Source organism: Triturus cristatus, chromosome 2_2 (assembly GCF_964204655.1).
Source record: "Triturus cristatus chromosome 2_2, aTriCri1.1, whole genome shotgun sequence".
Taxonomy (NCBI): domain Eukaryota; kingdom Metazoa; phylum Chordata; class Amphibia; order Caudata; family Salamandridae; genus Triturus; species Triturus cristatus.
Genome location: NC_140582.1, coordinates 503,926,164 through 503,940,852, shown reverse-complemented (window position 1 = coordinate 503,940,852; position 14,689 = coordinate 503,926,164). Strand labels below are relative to the sequence as shown.

Here is a 14,689-nt window from a genome sequence, read left to right as displayed (position 1 = left end):
TACTGTCACACATGAAGACACGAAGAAGTCATTGGGAAGCATCGGAAATACAAATATTTGGTCCTTCTTTGAGTACAAGGAACTTACTACTAATATGAGGCAAGCAAGCGATGAAGAATATGGAAGTATTCTGAAAGATATCAGAATTGGACTACTCACTGAAGTTGGCAAAAAAGCATTACAGAGTCGGCTGCTACATAATTTATTTCCAAAGGAAGAAATAGTTGCAGAGAAGATATACAAGAACATTGCAGAAAACAAAAGTGTCATCTGCTTAATGCCAACTCTACGTGAATGCTCAATATTCAATGAGGAGCTTTTGAAATTGGAAAAGGAAGAGATCAGGAAATTGGAAGCAGTGGACAAAATTGAGGATGGAAGAATTACTATCACATTAACAGGCACACTGAAAAATAAATTGGATTCACTAGAGAAGAACATTTCCAAAACAGCTGGATTAGAAAAAAATCTATATGTTTGCATGAACTGTAGAGTATTTTTAAGGAGAAATTTGGATGTTGAAAAAGGTTTAGTTAATGGAGCTATGGGAAGAGTTGTGGGTTTTATTAATTATCAGAAAAAAGATGGAATTGAATGTTTAAAAATAAAATTTGATCAGATAGAAGAAGTTAAAGACATTTGTCGTTGTACAGTTCGTTTCATGCTTGTGAAAGACTTATATGTACGTAGGAAGCAGTTTCCGTTTTCGCTAGCATATGCTGTAACTATTCACAAGTCTCAAGGATTGACTGTAGATTGTGCATTTGTGAACATTGGTTCAACTGTGTTCAAAGAAGGTATGGCATATGTTGCTTTGTCACGAGTGAAAACATTATCAGGTTTATTCATGATAGACTTTGATGACTCAAAAGTTAGTGCTGATACAAATTGTGTAAAGGAGTATAATAGATTAAGAAGAAGCTATGTTCCTCATTTAGGTCAGTATCCTGTGTTGGAGAAACGTGTAGTTTCTCGTAAAAGGAGAAATGAGAATATCTGTAATGAAGATGTAGAGAGGAGGAAAAAAAAGAGGAGTGATGTAATTGCAAGCAAAAAGAGTAAGGAAAAAGAAGAACAGGTTGTAGGATGTCATTTTGAAAATAGCTCTGGTGTCAACTGCTACGCTAATGTAGTGCTGAATGTTGCATTTTATCTGGAAAGTTTGCAAGAGCAGATAATAGTAAATCAGGGAAAAAGATTCTGTTCTGAGCTGAGTCTCCTTTTTGAAAAGCTGAGTATTGATAAAACTAAAATAGAAAGTGCTACTGAAATTAGAAAACTTTTAGATGTTTGTTCAGGACGAACACAGTTTTCTCAAAATGAACAGCAAGACGCACAAGAATTTTTGATGTATTTTCTTCAGGTACTGGAAGAAGAAGAAGTTGCAATTGATAATTTATTTGGTCTCTCTTATAAATGGGAACATAGTTGTGAAAACTGTTATAATATATGTGGCTCTAATGTTGATAATGAAAGGTTTATTTATTTGACATTGCCAGAGAGTAAAACAGTCACTTTTGCTAAATTAGTTAAAGATGCTAATCATAGCATGCAATGCGGTGAGTGTCAATCTGACATGTTTTCAACGTTAATTTTAAAGGAATACGGACAGTATGTAATTTTAATGATGCAACGATGTAGAGCTGATGGTTCAAAATTGGATACTTTAATAAAGAAGTTTACAGGACAGCAATTATCAATTTCAGGAAAAACTTTTGTAACTGTTGCAATAATTTTCCATGAAGGACCTACTGTTACTTCTGGACATTACACAGTTTATCTTAAATGTGAAAAAGGCTGGACACTGTGTAATGATTCCCAATTGGTTTTTAAGCAACGTTTGCCTTTTGATTTAGCAAATTCCTATCTAATCTTCCTGAAACCTAAATTTTAGAGAGACTTGGCAAGATCTGGACAAAACAATTTTACCATTTTATTGGATTACCATTGGAATTTTCAAAAAAAAAGATTTTTTAAATTATCATTTGGCCTAATGGAAAGATAACCAATTGTAATGTGTAATTTTTAATGAAACTTTCGAAAACCAAAAATTTAGAGAAAATCGGTAACATCTGCACAATTTAAATTTTGGAATGTTATTGGAGTGCCATTGGAAATTTTTTCAAAAAAGATTTTTTAAATTACTATTTGGCCATGCGGAAAGGTAACCAATTCTATTGTGGACTTAATAAATTATTAATAAATCTTTCGGGAACCAATATGTTACAGAGAATCGGTGAGATCTGTACAAATTAAACTTTAGAATTTTATTGGATTACCATTGGAAATTTAATCAAAAAAGAATTTTAAAATTACTATTTGGCCTAAAGAAAATGGAACCAGATGTATTGTGGAGTTATTTGAGATATAATATTGTGATTATACTTCTGAAACAAAAATATCAGATGGTATTTTAAAGAAATAAGTATTGATATTAGATGATATTTTTTAGAATATTATGCATTTCTATATTGTTAAGTTTAAGTAAAAAGAGATTCTGGGCTTTTTTAATACAATATTTTATTTGAGATTGTTATTTTTTTTTTGCCCGCTGTTAAATGATGAATGCAATTGCTTTCACAATTTATAGTGAAATGCAATATATTCTGAAAACAGCAAAAATAAGGCAAAAATATTTTTTGATAAATATGTAAATATGTGTACTGTATTATAAAATGTTTTAAAAAATATTAATACTTTTTTCTTTTTTTTCAGATTGATATAGAAAATTTTCAAAACCTAGAACCATTTTTAAAGCAATTTTTAAAAAAAACAAATGAATAAATATTTTTTTGAGCGGGTATGGTAAGTCAATAGTATCATGGTTCCTTTTTTTCTACTTCTCTACAATCACATTTTCAGTTTTTAATTGTAGTCTCTCAAGGACCTTGTAATGTGATAATTGATTTTTAGTGTTTTTAAAAAAAAAAAAAAAAAAAATACGCGTACCGTACGCGTACGGTAAAAAAAAATAAAAAACGTTTTTTAAAAAATATATAAAAAATAGATGAAAGGAAAGGTTGGCTCTTAAAAGAGCCGTTGTGTTCATGCAGGGACAGAGGAAAGAAAGATTGGGAATATTAGACGGTACGACAAGTGTGCTGATCTATTTTACTGTTCACTAGGGAAACACTGGTCTCCCTATAAGTAATTAGATCGTGACAATGGGCGCACCGTACTTCAACCCTCGCAAACCGAGGGTTAATTTCCAGAGGACCAGAAAAAGGAGATGCTCCCCCCACAGATGAAGGGCTCACCTGACCTGCAGAAGAAGGACTCGGCTCTGCAGATGATGGTCCAGGCTGAGCTGCTGTGGATGTGCTTGGTTGATTTACTGAAGGGTTACCTTCAGTAAGTCGAGCATGTGTCCTTCTGTGTACATCCTTAAGGTGTCTCATCATGGTGTGATTCCCAAAGGAATACTTCCTGTCAGGATTACCTCTTGAAAGTACACGCTTACACAGCTTGCAAGTCACTAAGGGTGCATTTACCTTTTGCTGGCCTTCTGGAAAAGTAAAATAATCCCATACGTAAGAGGTCTTTTGTTTCCTCGCTCTCTGCCTCAAGGTAGTGCTGCTAGCCTCACTCTCAGAAGGGCTCTGCTGTTCTGCCATCGTATCACAAAGACAACCCAGCTCCTTCTCCTAAGGGATCACAAGCAGAAATGAGGGGAATGGGTGTGGTGTAGGAGAGTTCTAGAACTGAAAGTAGTTTCAACCAATCAAAAGTTGTGTTTCATGATCACATGACCTACCGTACGCTTACGGTGCGCTTACGGTGCGCTTACGGCAAAAGTACGCATGCGCGTAAAAAAGACACGCGCTTGCGCGCATGCGCTTAACAGTCACTCCCCGACACTTCCGCGTAACGTGCGCATGTAGCGTACACGCGTACGCGTCCCACGCGGAGGACGCGCGGCTACGCAAATTGCGTAACTATACGCAAACAGCGTAGATAAATTACGGACGTTGCGTAAACCGTACGCTTACCGTAAGCTTACGGTACGCGTACTAAAAAAAAAATAAAAAAAAAAGGAAAAAATGTATTGCTAATAAATTTTACATGTTTATTTTATAAAATATATTTAAAAAAACATATTATAGAATTTTAAAAATTTAACCATAGTCTTTAAAAAAGGATAGAAAATTAAAATAAAAATATGTAAAAAAAAAAACAATTTGCATTTCAAAAACCTTGCAAATTCACTGAAAAAACCATGGGTTTCACACACGTTATAGTTAGGAATTAGCATTTAAAAAACCTTGCAAATTCACTGAAAAAAACATGGGTTTCACACACGTTATAGTTAGGAATTAGCATTTCAAAAACCTTAGAAATTCAATGAAAAAACCAAAGGTTTCACACATGTTATAGTTAGCTGGACATTTCACTCGTAAAAAACCAATGAAATTCCCCCGTTATAGTTAGTTCAGCTAACTATAACTCGCGCGCCCGCAATGCACTACTGATGACGTCACATATTACATCACTCATGACATGGTCAGTGACATCACTCATGACATCACTGATGACATCTCAAATGACATCACTGATGACATTATCCTTGTGACAGAGTGGTAGACCTCCTCTCACCCTAATATAACCTTTGATACAAACATTCAAAAATAGACACTAAAATTTTCAAAACAATGGACATACCAATAACAGTTACAACAACCTATTCAGTAATTCTAAGATCCACATACACATCCACTCATCCACCAACAATCCTATACAGTCACTCATACATGTACTCACACATCATATGTACTCATACACCTAAACATCCTGTAACACAATCCCACTCATCCATAGAGTTACTCACACACATAGTCACTCATGCTAATAAAGAAACAAACATCCATTTACTTGCATATACAGTTATACACACACCAGCACACTTACTTTAACAGAAACTTACACATACTTAGTCTTTTTAACAATCACTTATAGAAACACATACTTATTCATACAGGAACTCTTCCAATCTCTCACTCTCACATATACTCACTTATAAACAACAAAAGTCACATATACTAGTTTAAAACATATGTAGTTACTTATGAAGACACTATTGAGACAGTCATTCACTCACTAACACACCCATGCACACACTCATCCACCCATACAGTCCTGCACACATGCTGACTTCAACACATACAAACAGTGAGTCACTCATTCATGCACCTATGCACTACGTAATACCCCCCACTGCACCATGAAGATACTTAGACTGATACTCAAAAAACCAACTAATAACCTATATAGACACCCATGTAGCTACTCACCAACCCATGCAGCCACTTATACACAAAGTGAGAGACTGATACAGGTATTTACACATTTAAACATTACTCACTAAGCCATGTATTCACTAAGATACACTTAATCAGTCAGTTATACAATCAATTTTTCAGAAACAAATCATCAATTTAGACACTTATATACTCATTTATTCTTCCATCGACCTTGAGATATACATATATAAAACATATTTAATTTTCAGAAAAACACACATTCACTGGATGATGTCATCAGTGATGTCATTTGAGATGTCATCAGTGATGTCATGAGTGATGTCACTGACCATGTCATGAGTGATGTAATATGTGACGTCATCAGTAGTGCATTGCGGGCGCGCGAGTTATAGTTAGCTGAACTAACTATAACGGGGGAATTTCATTGGTTTTTTACGAGTGAAATGTCCAGCTAACTATAACATGTGTGAAACCTTTGGTTTTTTCATTGAATATATATATATTTATTTTTCCGCGAAAAAACAAAGGTTAAAGTAACAATATTGTTGAGTGTTAAAATGAGTTCTACTAATTCTTTAAAAAATAAAGAAACACTGAAATTCACAAGTTATATTCCAATGACCTAACTATAAATTGTACCCCCAGAATGCACTGCTTATGGCCTCCTATATTACTTCACTCATAAAATGTTAAATGAAGTCATTATTGATATCTCAAATGACCTCATTGACATCAGTCATGACCCTGCTCCAATAGGCAGGCAAGCATTCCTCCCATCACGTTTTTTTTGTTAGATATAAGGTCCTAATTACAGAGGTAAACTTACACTTTTATGTAAGTTTACTACTTTCGTTAGTCACAAACTACGTACAGAGTTTTTTGACTCCCTATGCTTATGTGTGAGGAGTTCTTCGCACCTGGAGACTCTGCAATTGGGGTGGGGGACTTTGTACACATACATTTAGGGAGTGCGGAGTTATAAAACTCCACACATAGTTTCTGAATACCAAAAAGTAGTACACTTACACAAAGATGTAAGTTTACCTTTGTGAAACGCGCTTTAGGTGTTGCTGCAAGAAGTCCCGCTACAGAATGACGAGTGCTGTACAAGCATGAGATATCTCACTATCCATTAGAACACACAGCGAGCAAGATGACTTCCAAGTTGAAAATTGATGTGTACAATACCTGCATAAGGGGACACATCCTATTCATAGTGGTCCTGAATCTCCCGGAAGCCTTGAGTTTGGAATGATCATCATTGAAGTATTCAGTCTCTTGTAAATCAAAGTGATAAAAACATTTGCAGATGTTCTCAAGCAAACTGAAACAAATAATAATAAAATATACTCACCCAACGAAAGATTAACTTCATATAACTGGCATAAATAGGGACACGTCCATAGATTGGAATTGATAGTTAACATTATCATCAGTATTTTAAAGTGTCTCTTTTGTCTCCGGAAGTCTTCTTGATTGAAATTCCAGTCCCTGCGCAATTTTCTGCAATCCAGGTAACTCAACCTGTTTCACTTTCCCTTATGAAATATCAAAATATTAATGATAGATAGGAATAATTTCATCGCTTTTTATAATTGAATTCAGCAGCTGTGCCTCCATGAGAGCAGATAAGCGTCGCCCCCTCCACTGGAGAATAGGAAACATGAAAAATAAAATGGTAATAAAGCACAGTTGTTACTATTTTATTTTGCCTGCTGGCAGCTGCCAAGTCTGGGGGTGGGGCAGCAGCAGAGAGTAATACTGTTCACTTAGCTTAAAATGCGCATGTCATTTTGGCCAGCCATCTTGCGACAGCCAGTCTGACATGCGCACTTTAAACACTCCAACCCAATCTGTCTCAGACAGCTGGGTGGAGAGCAAGCACAGAACCCCAGTGCTTTAAGAAACGTCATACCAGCCGGCTCCAGCCAATCCTGGTGCTTCTCCCATGTTGCTGAGAGATGCCTCCGGATTGGTAAAGAGAGGGGAGTTGCTTGCTGGAGCTCTTGGATCATGTGCTGCTGAGATGAAGCGGAGCACCCAGCACTAGGCAACAGGTAAGTAAGTCTTTTTTTTTATATTAAGTTGCTTTAATTCACTGATAGGCACAGTGAGAAACTTGCAGTGCCTTCAGTCTCAAGTAGAGAGCTCTCAATCATGGTCCATTATAAACACAGTTTAAAATGGACCACGATTCAGAGCTTTGGCTTTGGGCCTAAGGGCACCACTGGTTTTTATTAGGCCCATCAGTGTGCCTGTCACCTTAGCCGCAATGATTGAATTACCTATGCTCGCATAAAAAATACGTGTATGAAGAATACCATTAAACACCATCATGAAGAACCCACTATGAAGAATTGCAAACATGATAATTTCAGTGAACAGTAAATCAACCACATTAATGAAATGTCTGTAAAAATGCTAGTTGTATCCACCGACACTAATCTTAAACCTAGCACTAAATATATGCCTAATCTAAATATTCATTCTAAACTATATCCTTGGTCAGGGCCAATAGAATTATGCAATTTGCGTCTGCAGCATTTTCTACATAATTATGGTTTTGCAACATTTGCCACATAATGCACCATCTGCTGCATAATCTGTAAATCTTAACAAAAAAAAATTGTTTCTAGTTCTAACTCAAACTGATTAAAAGTTACAAAACATGCAGCGATATGTGATGGTGCGCAGTGGAAGGCCTTTTGCAAAGGTTGATTGGTCACTTTTCTTTTGCTTATTCCTTTAACTGGGTGCTAATTAGGTGAAACCTTTTACCAGATAGTATTACCTCAATATTTTATCATTTTAACACTATGTGCCACCTTATGCCGTATAATTAGTCAGCCCTTCCGCATAATTTGGCCCTCTCCTGCTGCATGATTCCAGTGACCTTCCCCATAGTCTAACGCTAACTCTAAAAACCACTTAAGCCTGCTCCTGAGCCTGGTGACTATTATAACAGAAAATAATTTTTACATAACTTTTACACCTTTAAGTTTAATATGCCACATAGAGCCTGATTATGAGTGGCTCGTTATAGTCCGACTCGTGCGTAAACCCCTGTTAACGCAAGGATCAGAATTACAAACTAAAAGGTATTGAACGCATCTAATAATTATCGGATGCATTCAATACCTCAAGCTTTGTTAAATTTCGGCAGGTCAAACCTACCGAAATTGAACAGGAGAAATGTGTACGGTATTTGGCATGTTAAACACCAAAATCCTCATGGTATTCCCCAATAACATGTAATCTGAGCTATTTATTGGACCTGATAACTAACGAACCCCAGAGTATCGTTATTTACAATGGTATTCATAAGCGTTTCTTCATCGCAGCATATTCCCACTACCGAAGCGTATGTTCCACGCTTTTCTACTGAGCTCTCCGGTATAAAGTCAACAACTGTGATCTCATCCCTTTCCTTGGGCCTTGCTCAGAAGGTGTCAAGGTTGAGCAAGGAGAGCTTATGTTTCAGCTAATGGTGTATGTAGAAGTACTTCTAAGTTTTTCACTTTGTAAAAATGTCTGACTTTGAACACTGACATCCCAGTGGCGTTAATGTCAACCCAAACACTTTTTCTAATGTCTTGTATCTTTCTGTTTCAAAACTCCTCACATTTTTTCATAGAGCTAGGATGGCACCCTTTACCTATTCATCCTCGAATGCTGAGGTGATTTCAGATGTACATACAGGATCAACCAGGGTCTGTCTCTCTGTTTTCTATGCCAGGACCGTTAATAGCAGCTCCTTTACCGACAGAGACAAGGTTCATGGAGTAAATGTTAGTTAAGTTCATGACTTCAAAAGCACCACTTTAAGGAATGTACCTATATTCGTGGTCTCTTTTTGTATTTTAGAAAAGCTGCAACTGTGAGGAAGACTTTGAAGGCTATTATTTTGTAAAGTGATGTCTATTCACGACGTACCCCTCTTTATTTCCTTTCATGCCCCATTAAGAAACAAGCTCTTTTGGCAACTTTTTGTGCCCCTGTCCATCTGTGGTGTGTGCTTTTTCAAGGTTATCATTTGTAAGCTTTAGGATACTAATACCCGGACAACATTGCTCGTCTATCCTGTCAAAGCAGAAGATCATCTTGGAGAACCTCTGTGACCCCAACAAATGCACCAGACTAAAGTTCTTTAGCCTTGTCACTCGGTTTTTCTCTCAAACACCTTCAGATCCCCCTTAACACACGTCCCTTCAATTGAAGCAGACACTTTGTAATGGCAGGAGGAGCAATGTAAGTGTGACACAAAAATGTGGTGCACTGTACGTGCACCCCCGGATGGCATCCCTCTGAAGCGGGGAGGGTCCTATGGACAGCCAGATATCCCTTTACAGGCAGGTGCAGTCACTCATCACACCCTCCTGCAAGGGGATTTCTCTGCCCTCTTCAAAGTGCAGGTGGCATGCCGCCTGCACTGTGAAGCATGGAGCACCTTTAAATCAGCTGCTCCGTATTTCACTTGAATGCACTGCCCCCAGGGCAGCCCGAGTTTGCAGCTGGCTTGGGGGCAGAGCATTCACTGTTGCAGCATCCTACCCCAGCCCTGGTACTTGTAAATGATCCCACCACACACAAAGGTTGGTATTACACATCTTTATTCCTCAGCGTTTAACCGTGAACTGAACATTCTATATCATGGATTCTATAACCCAAAGCCACACACTTACATCATTGTTCTGCAGAGTCCATCAGGAACCAAAAGGGTCATGTCATCTCTAACTCACAAGACACTACAACTGTAGTACAGTGCACTTTCCTTGTTTGCATATGGCGCACCTATTTAAAGGTGTTCCGTGGCGGAAACGGGGAAAGTGCGCTGTATATGTAATACGGCCCCTGGATGTGGGGGTTGTCCGAACCTGCAATGACAAGGGAAGGAGGCCCTGTACAATTGACTTATGAAAGCAACAACAAAAGTCATGCAGTTCTTTGGTCACCCTACTGCATCCTTTTGATTGCTCGATAAACTATGAAAAATCATGCGATTTCCAAGTACTCTTGTTGTCTTCAAAAAAACATCCTTTACTATTATGAGAATAAATATGTTCCTTAGATTAGTTGTAGTACAGGCTCTAACCCTATGGGCCAGAAGTAACTCTTCGGTTCTGAGTTGTCTGGCTTGATTTGTTCAGGTATTTATATAAATTTGAATGTGTATCACCTTATATGCTCTTTCCCAGGGTGACTCCAGAAGCAGTAGTAACACATGTAGATGACCTTAGCCAACTATGTGTACCATGGTGGCAGCAGCTAAAGTATTTAGTGCCCGATTTACAAAAGTAATCTTACTCTATTATGTAAGTTTACAATTTTTTTGCACATCACAAGGAATTCTATGCGTAATATATTTACGACTGCCTAACTTTTTATGTGCGCAGTCTCTGCCATGAGTGCGGAGACTCCGCACTCGTAAAGATACTGCTTATAAAATTCCTTTGTGAATTGCAAAAAAATGTAAACATGATCTAAAGTGTGAGGACAACTGCACTTTGCGGAAGCGAGATGTAACCGGCTGAACTGATAGGGATAGGACACACAGCGATTAGCCCTGAACACTGTAGGAACACTAAACAGAGAATAAGACAATGGGATGTTAACTGGCCTAAAGTAAACGCACAATGGATGCATGACTGAATATGAAAAATGTATATAACAATATTATATATTGTGAATCCAATGTGTAATTGTTCACTCTCATAAGGAGCTCATTTGTATAAAACATCAGGTCATGTTGTATCCGTATGATATATGTGTAATCGTGTCTTGATAATAAAAAAAATAAAAAAAGGAATAAAAAGGGTAAGGTTACCTTTGTGAATCAAGCCCTCAATGCTTGGCACCCTGATGACTGAGGTCCTACTCTTCCAACTCAAACATCCCATAGAGCTGTACAGGCGTTATAGAGTAAGGTTAGAAGACACTAGCAAAGGAAATTACTTTTTCATTTGCATCAATGCTTTGTGCAGGAAATGGTGCATACTTGTTTCATTTAAGTAATATGCTGTAATCTTTGATACCCTAGAGGGCCGAAGAAGAAGATTCTGCCTACGCTATGAACCGTCTCTGACATTTGTACTAAATAATCTTATCTAATTTAAAACTGGGGAATAATTTTAGCCCATGCTCAAGTGTTCACTCTTCTTGAATGCAAAGTAGCCTTTCTAAAAGATTTGTGCCTGGGGTCCCTGAGATCCTGGTCAGCGGGTGAGACTTTTATATTCTTTTATAAACTCAAGATGATTCTGTGGACAAGCCCTACGTTTTCTCAAGTGTTAATGGGAAATTAGTCTGAATCAAACTTTTAGGGTGCCATCTTTCTTTTGAAATGCTTTGAAATCCACATAGCTCTGTCTAGAGCAGGCTTCTCCAACAAGTAGGTGGTAAGCTACTGGTAGCTCTCCAGCTTCCTGTAAATAGCTCTCCTGTGTGCTACCAGCATGCTAAATTAGAAGCTTTTGCTTGGTTGAATTTATATAGGTAATATATTAAAATTGAAAATGTATATATTCGAAACTAAATTGTATATATTTTCAGAATCCATAAGCTAATATTTGGAGAAAATGGCTGCATTTACTTCCAAAATATATTTAAAGCTGATATTTGAGTGATAAATCACGTGGAATTGTGGAGGCTTTTTACAGATAATATTACCTTGGTGTCGAAGCATTGCAGCTATGGTTGTTATGTTTTACCCAAGTAGAGGCATAATATATTGTCAAAGTTTTTTTTATATTACTGCTGGCAGCCATACCGGATGCACTGTATTGATCATTGGCAGTAACCTTGCATGTGGTGGACACTAATGCAATCTCCTCTGATGTGGTCACTATTACAACACTAATATTAGTAGCTCTCGATGACTTTCATTGAACTTAAGAGGCTTTTATTACAGAAAAGGTTGGAGTCTCCTGGTCTAGAGTGTGCAAACTCCTAAACAACTTCAAGTATTAGGAAAAAAGATGGGAATCTTTCAAAAGTAATCTGAAAGTCTTGGATTTAATTTCAAGCTTATGAATCAGGGATGAAAATAATTGCTGGACCGCTTCGGTTTCAGATAACTTAAAAGAAATCGATCTCGTTTTCTGATTCATTAAGAGACATTTACATTTCTATAATTCACTATGTTCTGTAAGCTAAATACACTAAGTTTATTTGCTCAAGTACATTAGAATTATCTGAATAACTTTAGGATCATTTGCCAGACTGTATTGTATTGTAATAACCGTATTCATGAGGTATATCATGTTTTTCTTGAAAATCTAAACATTTTTGATGCAATGTGAGTCTTTTGAATGACAGAGTGGAAATAATTCTTGAGGAATAGCTGTGTACTGTACACTGGTGTTGAGCGATAGGGTAGCCTCAGTTGTCTCTGTATAGTATACACAGTAGCCCTGTGGTTCTGAGGGACACCTGTTAGCTAGACTCAGACCTTACAGTAATATTCAGCTCAGAATAGGTGTGTACACATTTTTCCCAGTTATTGCTAACAGGCATATCCTTTTATACTTATTTTCAGCTTCGTTTTAAGCGAGCACGAGACCCATTTAGAAAACGCAATTCAGTATTGTATTTGGAGTTTTCACATTTATAGGGCCACTCAGACTGTGGCAGTAGGACTAAAGTGGGTGAAAACACAATTTTCGCCTTTTTTAGTACCAGCTCCTACCAGGAGTAGAGCCAACATTGGGCTACATTGCATTTTGGCCGATGCACATACCACTTGGTCAAACTTGAGGGTAGGGGCCCGTGTTTGATGTGAAAAATGGTGTACCAGCGTGTGAAAAGGCAGAACACACATTTACTTTTGTCTCTTGTCATTTTTCTTTTTACTGAGCCCAAAAGCACACTCGAATCACTGTGCACATGCTATTTCCAACTCCTTGTTTTTATGCAGTCACAAAAACCACTAAAGTCTAAATAACCCTATAAAATGGACCTATGCCATAAAATTCAGGCTGATCATGAAAGGAGTGTCCTTGCAACTCCTGTGAAAAATGATTGACCTAACCGGATGTATGTGGCCTATTAAAATTCATGAAAAATTTCCTCAGTTTGGTTTTACATTTTAGTGAAAATTCCCTTATACCTTTATTTTTTGTTAATTTCATAGAAGGTTCCCTTTTTCTCAGCAGTAGCAAAGACTGTAAAGTGGCAATGTGGTTTAGTTTAGTGACAGACAAAAAAATCTTTTCTGAGAAGTAGGTTGAGATATTTTTATTGTCAATAAAATCTTTTGGAAATCATTAGCATAATTTTAGAGAACACACTGTTATTTTATGTTGTTAATAAAAGACTCGATGTATCGTACATGGAGGACTTCCATCAGCCCTACTGGCATGTGTCTGCTAGGGTTAGTGGTGCAACCATGCAGTTTGTGAACATCACCAGAAAATAGCTGGTGTTTGCCTAAAATGGACATTTTGACTTGGACCCACGTGCGAAGGCAAACAGATGGTGTCTGTATTCATTCTGAGACTGCTCTGCCTTTCTTAAAAATCGAGATACGTTAGGAAAATGAGTTGAATTTACATGTAAAATGTAGCTCACTATATAAATGTAGGAATCGGTTTTGACAAAATGTAAAAAGTTGCCCACCCAGAACAGTTTCAATGGCTGATGGAACAAACGATTCAAATTTCGGCTGTGTTGGTCACACTGTGTTCTTCACTGACAACAAATAGCTCTAAGATGAGAATGTGCTTCGTATGTGAGGCTAGAATAAAATGTATTTGACTGAATATCTGTTTGTGTTTTGCTTCTGTTTAGGTTACTTTTCGTGTGAGTGTTTCACAGTAACTTATATGGTGTTGTTATAATCTTCGGCCTGTTAAAATAGAGGGTTGTAGACCCTGACGTGTTCTATAAATGTTCCACCAACACTGACAAGCATCCTCATGTTTGTCTCCTCTTTGCCTCCATAGCCGAAAGTTCCAAGGAAATGCAGACCACGAAGATAAAAGAAGAGCCAATGGAAGTGGACATCCCGGACACAGGAATCCCAGTTTCACCCAACCATAATTTTGGTTACAGCACTTTATTGAGGCAAGAGAAGATGGAACCTTTGCTAAAGGTACAAGAAGGGCGAGTGCTACCAGACCGAAACCTTTTCAGCCAAGATATATCGGTGAAGATGGCATCCGAGCTTCTTTTCCAGCTGTCAGGTACAACAGGAGCAGGAGTATCTAGGGGTCAAAAAAGGGTCACTGTCCATATATCCTTGGTTTGTAAACCAAAAGTCAATGTCCCCTTTGTACTTTCTCCATTTATTTCAACACACCTCACACGTAGCGGAGTCAGTCAATCCATCAATCAGAATTTGTAACGTGCAGCAGTGTCACCCCTAGGGGTATCTGAGTGCTGGGGCAGCCATTCCAGGTCTTGGCAGCCATATAGGAGAAGGATTGCCCCCGCTG

General features: G+C 37.6%; 1 protein-coding gene across 2 annotated transcripts in view; it reads left to right on the top strand.

Moving 5' to 3' along the window:
* Positions 1 to 14,689, top strand: part of ZNF827 (zinc finger protein 827) — a 581,455-nt gene that overhangs the window by 450,635 nt on the left and 116,131 nt on the right. For both annotated transcript variants that reach the window (XM_085641623.1, XM_085641624.1), the window contains exon 6: positions 14,198 to 14,437. In XM_085641623.1, the coding sequence (XP_085497749.1) occupies positions 14,198 to 14,437 (240 nt within the window). The remainder of the gene's footprint in view (positions 1 to 14,197; positions 14,438 to 14,689) is intronic.